This window comes from Carcharodon carcharias, chromosome 30 (assembly GCF_017639515.1).
Source record: "Carcharodon carcharias isolate sCarCar2 chromosome 30, sCarCar2.pri, whole genome shotgun sequence".
In the NCBI taxonomy this organism is placed as follows: domain Eukaryota; kingdom Metazoa; phylum Chordata; class Chondrichthyes; order Lamniformes; family Lamnidae; genus Carcharodon; species Carcharodon carcharias.
The window spans coordinates 3705158-3711522 of NC_054496.1; the positions used below are offsets into that span (position 1 = coordinate 3705158).

General features: G+C 43.3%; 1 protein-coding gene across 7 annotated transcripts in view; it reads right to left on the minus strand.

The window, feature by feature from the left end:
- gtf2f1 (general transcription factor IIF, polypeptide 1) overlaps positions 1 to 5503 on the minus strand; it is a 70063-nt gene extending 64560 nt beyond the window's left edge. For 2 of the 7 annotated variants that reach the window (XM_041177172.1, XM_041177171.1), the window contains exons 1-4: positions 5389 to 5503; positions 4394 to 4458; positions 3813 to 3859; positions 333 to 405 (exon numbers count right to left, since the gene is read on the minus strand). In XM_041177172.1, the coding sequence (XP_041033106.1) occupies positions 333 to 405; positions 3813 to 3859; positions 4394 to 4405 (132 nt within the window). In that variant the 5' untranslated portion in view covers positions 4406 to 4458; positions 5389 to 5503. Of the gene's footprint in view, positions 1 to 332; positions 406 to 3812; positions 3860 to 4393; positions 4459 to 5337 lie in introns of all 7 variants that reach the window. The other 5 variants (XM_041177168.1, XM_041177170.1, XM_041177174.1 and 2 more) reach the window with 5 other exon arrangements.
- Between the last annotated feature and the right edge of the window lie 862 nt (positions 5504 to 6365).

Genomic DNA, 6365 nt, shown 5'->3' on the forward strand with positions numbered 1-6365 from the left:
GAATTTTAATTCTCATGGATATGAAAGAATAACAGAAACTGCTGGAACACTCAGCAGGTCAGGCTCAATCTGAGGCTCCTTAACCCTGCGATAGCTCTTTCTATCGCTCGCTCATCTTCCACTCTGCAGAGGCTCCACAGCTCCCCACTCCCCCGACAGTGGCTCCACAGCTCTTTACCCCCTCCTTCCACCCTATGGTGGCCCCAAGTATCTCTCCTTTCACCCTTCCTCCATCCGTCCTGTGGCAGCCTCAAGACTCTCTCCTCTCTCCCTCCCTCCATCCTGTGGTGGCCCTGAGACCCCCTCCGCTCGTCCTGCCCTGCAGGTCATACCTGAGTCCATGTGGAGAAGTTTATTTTATCTGCTGCGTTGAACGCCATGATGTTGTGCTTCTTGGTGTTGTTCCTGGGAAGGGAAAGGGTTTATGTTCAGTGATCAGGCCCACTGCACCCCCCCACCAAACCTCACTCTGCCCCTCACCCCAACCCGACACACCCACCCGCTCACCCCAGCAACACCTCCACCCTCACCTCAACAGCCCTCCCACCCTCAGCCTGTGCCTCCCACCAGCCACATCCTCACCCCAACATCCCCACACACACATTCAGCCTCACCTCCTTCCCCACCTATACCTCTTCCCACAACTACTTTCCTCTGCCATCCCTCCACCCCCTCCCCTCGCACACCTCAGCCACTTGCTGCTTCCGATCCAAGCAGCACTGATCATACACAAACCCACTAAGTGTGGGTTGGCCACAGGTCTGCAGTGAGCACCAGCCCCCACTCTCATCCAAAAAATACACAAAACACCCGCAAATGTGCTAAATGAACAGCAGCGTACATACATACAAACATACGAATCAGGAGAAGAGTAGGCCATTCGGCCCCTCCAGCCTGCCGTGCCATTCAATAAGATCATGGCTGATCTGACTGCAACCTCAACTCCACATTCCCACCTATCCCCAATAACCTTTGACTCCCTTGTTAGTCAAGAATCTATCTAGCTCTGCCTTAAAAATATTCATTGATCCTGCTCCTAGCTCTCTGTGGAAGAAAGTTCCAAAGATTCATGAACCTCAGAAAAAAAATTCTTCTCATCTTTGTCTTAAATGGGACACCCCTTATTTTTAAACTGTGTCCCCTATTTCTAGTCTGTCTTACAAGGGGAAACATCCTCTCAGCATCCACCCTGTCAAGTCCCCTCAGGATCTTATATGTTTCAATAAGATCACCTCTCGTTCTTCTAAACTCCAATGGATACAGGCCCAGTCTGTCCAACCTTTCCTTGTTTGACAAAGCCCCCATCCCAGGTATCAACTGAGTGAACCTTTTCTGAACCGCTTCTAATGCATTTATATCCTTTCTTAAATAGAGACCCCAAAACTGTACACAGTACTCTAGATGTGGTCTCAGTAAACCCCTGTACAACTATAGCAAAGCAAGTATATAAATACTTTTATATTCCATTCCCTTTGCAATAAACACCAACATTCCATTTGCTTTCCTAATCACTTGCTGTATCTATATACTAATTTCTCCTGATTTACGTACCAGGACACCCAGATCCCTCTGTACCACTGAGTTCTGCAACCTCTCTCCATTTAACCAATATGCCAAAATGGACAAGTTCCCACATTATACTCCATCTGCCAAAATTTCGCCCACTTATTTAACCTACGTCCCTTTGTATACTCCTTTTGTCCTCTGCAAACTTACTTTCCTACCTATCTTTTTGTCATCAGCAAATTTAGCATCCATACATTCGGTCCCTTCATCCAAGTCATTGATATAAATTGTAAATAGATGAGGCCCCAGCACTGATCCCTGTTGCACTCCACTCATCATAGCTTGCCAACCCGAAAATGACCCATTTATGCTTACTCTCTGTTCCCTGTTAGCTAACCAATCCTCTATCCATGCCAATATATTACCCCCTACACCAATGGGCTCTTAATTTGAGTAATAATCTTTGATGTGGCACCTTGTCAAATGCCTTCTGGAAATCTAAGTACAGCAGATCCACCAGTTTCCCTTTATCCATGTTGCCTGTTACTTTGTCAAAGGACTCCAATAACTTAGTTAAACATGATTTCTCTTTCACAAAACCATGTTGACTCTGCCTGATTGCACTGAGAATTTCTAAGTGCCCTACTATAACCTCCTTAATAATAGATTCCAGTAATTTCCCTGCAACAGATGTTAAGCTAACTGGCCTGTAGTTTCCTGCTTTCTGTCTCCTTCCCTTCTTGAATAGAGGAGTCATAGTTGCTACTTTGCAATCTGATGCGGCCTTTCCAGAATCTAGAGAATTTTGGAAAATTAAAGCCAATACACCTACTATCGTTTATTTTAAGATTCTAGGATGAAGTCCATCAGAACCTTGGGATTTGTCAGCTTTTGGTTCTAATAATTTTCTCAGTACCCTTTCTCTGGTGATTGTAATTGTTTTAAGTTCCTCCCTCCCTTTCACCTCCTGATTCATAATTATTTCTGGGATGTTATTTGTATCCTCTACAGTGAAAACAGATATAAAGCATCTGTTCAATTCATCTGCCATTTCCTTATTTTCCATTACTAATTCCCCATTCTCACTCTTTAGAGGACTAAGGCTCACTTTACTTATTCTTTTCCTTTTCAAATCTCTGTAGAAACTCTTACTATCAGTTTTTATATTTCTAGATATTTTCCTCTCGTACTCTAATTTCTCCCTCCTTATTAATCTTTTAATCATTCTTTGTTTTATATTCTGTCCAATCTTTTGACCTGCCACTCGTTTTCGTGGAATTATATGCTTTCTGTTTCAATTTGATACTATCTTTAACTTCCTTAGTTAGCTACAGATGGTGTGTCTTTCCCTTAGAGTCTTTCTTTCTCATTGGAAAGCATCTTTACTGAGTATTCTGAAATATCTCCTTAAATGTCTGCCGCTGTGTCTCTGCTGACATATCTCTTAACCTAATTTCCGGTTCACTTTAGCCAGCTGTCTTCATGCCCTCATAATTGCCCTTATTTAAGTTTAAAATACTAGTCTTAGATCCATTCCTCTCTCCCTCAAACTGAATGTAAAATTCAATCACATTATGATCACAGCTACCTAAGGGATGCCTTCACTATGAGGTTATTAATTAATGTTGTCTCATTGTACATTATCAGATCTAGTAAAACCTGCTCTCTGCTTGGCTCTAGAATGTGCTGCTCAAAGAAACTGTCCCGAAAACATTCTATGAACTCATCATCCAGGCTACCTTTGCCAATCAGATTTGTTCTTTCGATACGTAGATTGAAATCACCCGTGATTATTGCCATACCTTTTTCACAAGCCCCTACAACAGTGTGGTTACTGTTAAGGGACGATAAACCACTCTCACAAGTGACTTCTTACCTTTACTATTCCTCATCTCTACCCAAACTGATTCTACGTCTTGATCTGCAGAACCAAGGTAATTTCCCTTTGTAATACCAACATTATCCTTAATTAACAGCGCTACTCCTCCAGCCTTTCTTAGCTCCCTGTTCTTCCTAAATGTCATGTACCGTTGAATATTCAGGTCCTAGTCTTTGACATCCAGCAGCCATGTCTCTGTAATGGCTATCAGATCGTACATATTTATTTCTCTTTCAGCTGTCAATTCATCTGCTTTCTTACGAATGCTAGGTGCATTCAGATACAAAGCAAGGCCATCAGCTCCAACTGAGAAAAAGAATCCTCCTTGAAAGTGACTTTTTACCAGTGAATCCTAAATCATTCACCTGCCTTTGCCCACCTGTTGGCTATTGCTAAATCTGGTAGTAATGATCAGAGAGTCTCTTACTTGGGGACACGGACTGTGTACTCAGTCACTGCCTGGCTGCTTGAACCCTGTCAAAGGAAAATAACAATGTGGTCAACATGAGTCCAGTGACAAAACCACAATCTCAGCCTGTTCAACAATAATTGTTATAATATCCTTTACCTGGCCTTGTGATTGGTAACACCTGATAACAGCAAATAAGGAGAAGTTATGTCTAGTGGTAGATGGGACAGTTATCAGAGGACACAGATTTAAGGTGTTTGGAAAAAGACCCAGAGGGAAGATGAGGAGATTTTTCTTTTAAAATGCTGAAAGAGTATTGAATGCAGACATCACAATAACTTTCAAAAGGAAATTGGATAAAAATATGAAAAGGAAAAATTTGGAGAGTGGGACTTTTGAAAGAGTCAACATAGACATGATGGGCCAAATGGCCTCCTTCTGTGCTGTAAGATTCTAAGATTCTAGAGGCTCAGTGACTGACAATCACTACATATAAAATCTTTCCAGAATTCAGCCTACACATCAGACACCAGCACACAATTCATCTCAAACTGTTCAAGCCTACCCATCCACCCCATTTCAAATAACACCTAGCTTACCAGATTTGCCATAATTGCGAGTGTCTGGTCAGTGTTTCAACTTCTGATTGAATCTCGTTTAGATTCTGTAACAGGAATGGAATAAAGATGAATAATCCAGGTCGCCTCCATCATAACATCCTCCTTCTTATTGCCCTTGTGTCTCTCACTCCAGGATATAAGCCCTTGGACTTGGGGGTATAGGCACAATTTTGAAATTTACAGATGACGTAAAACTTGGAAATGTAATAAATAAGAGAAGATGGTAACAGGCTTTAGAGGTCATGGACAGGCTGGAGGAATGGGTACACATGGAAGATGAAAGTCAACTCAGTAAAGTGATACATTTTGGCAGGGCAGGGACAGCAAGAAGAGACAATACAAGTTAAATGGTACCGCCTGGTGTGCAGGAACAGAGACACCTGGGGAGGGGTGGGGATTGGTGGTGATAGAGTTTATGCGCACAACTCTGTGAAGGTGGCAGGACAGCCTAACAAAGCAGTTATTATAGCATATGGGATCCAGGGCTTTATAAATAGAGGCATGAAGGAAACGATCCAGGAAAATTATACTTAATCTAAATTAAACACGAGCAGTTAAACTCCACGTATGAATCCTGTAATAAGGCGGCTCTCTGGACAGCTCAAGCTCACAGTGTTAATACCCAACAGTCCCTCATAGACCAGGCAAGGGTGAGGGGGTTGGGGGAAAGAGAGGGGGAAGGGGGGGGGCGGTGGTTAGAGTGAGTGGGTTGTGGTGAGGAGGATTTTGGAGTTTTATGGGGTGTTTGGGAGTATTTGGGGGGTTGGGGTGGTTTGGCGGGGGGTGGGGGGGGGGGTTCTAACGACCCAGCAACTATCCGATCGTTGCGCATGCGCCCTGAGTCGTATGATAACTGAGATATTTCAATAAATGTCCGAGAATCCGCGGGAGGATCAAAACCAATCAATAAATCATCGATTAACCTCCTGAGAAACCGCAGTATAAATACCACAAAAAGAGAATCGAACACAAACCGGCGCCTTCGCCAGACCGACCTCACCGGAAACGGGTCCAGCTCGCAATCCCGTCCCGCCGGAAAATGGTCCAGTCCACACGGTTCCCCTATACAGAGCGGCCCCCCCGACACCCCAAAGCGGTGTTCACCGGGCCGCCCCAGCTCAGTTCCGCCGTTCCAGTTACTTTTAATAGTTGTCAAACCAGGAAATACGCAGGTCAGGCAGCACCCGTGGAAAGAAAAAGTTAACATTTCGTGGCAGCTTGACCTTAAAAGTATTTCCAGCTTTTGTCTTTTTTAAAATTTGAGACTTGTTATCCACAGTATTTTCCTTCTGTGTTAGTCTGAAAGCAGGAATTAATAAATCCCATAACTGATGTGCTCAGTTTACCGTTTTTATTCTCTGTACCTTTCTCCTTATTGTCTCTTCACTCCCCCTCGCACCCTGAGCTGGTGTTTGAGGGGGAGATACCATCCTTCAGATGAAAAACACTGAGCCATATTTTTTTCTCCTGGGTGCTTTTCACTCATAGCCACTCTCCCAATGACCAGACTGGAGTAGACTGCTACTTGTTGGGTATTATATTACACCTAACCCTAACAGCCACCTTACATTACATTTGACAATAAATCATAAGGAATCAAAATATTAACAGGCATAATAAGCAGAAACTGAGGTTGTAAACTATCAGGAAAGACTGAACAGGCGTGGGCTCTTTAGGAAAGAGAAGGGCGCTATAGATCTTTAAGATTCCAAGGGTTTGATAGACTTGTAGATGGTTTCACTTGTGGGAGCGAGCAAAGCTAAGGATGACAAACATATTAACAAATAAATCCAATAAAGCATTCCAAGAGTGGTGATAAGATGGAATAAGCTACCACAAGGAGCGTTCTATTTTATTCTTTCACAGGATGTGAGTGTCATTTATTGCCCATCTTGAATTGTCCTTGAGAAGGCGGTGGCTGAGCTGCCTTTTTGAGCCAATGCAGTCCATG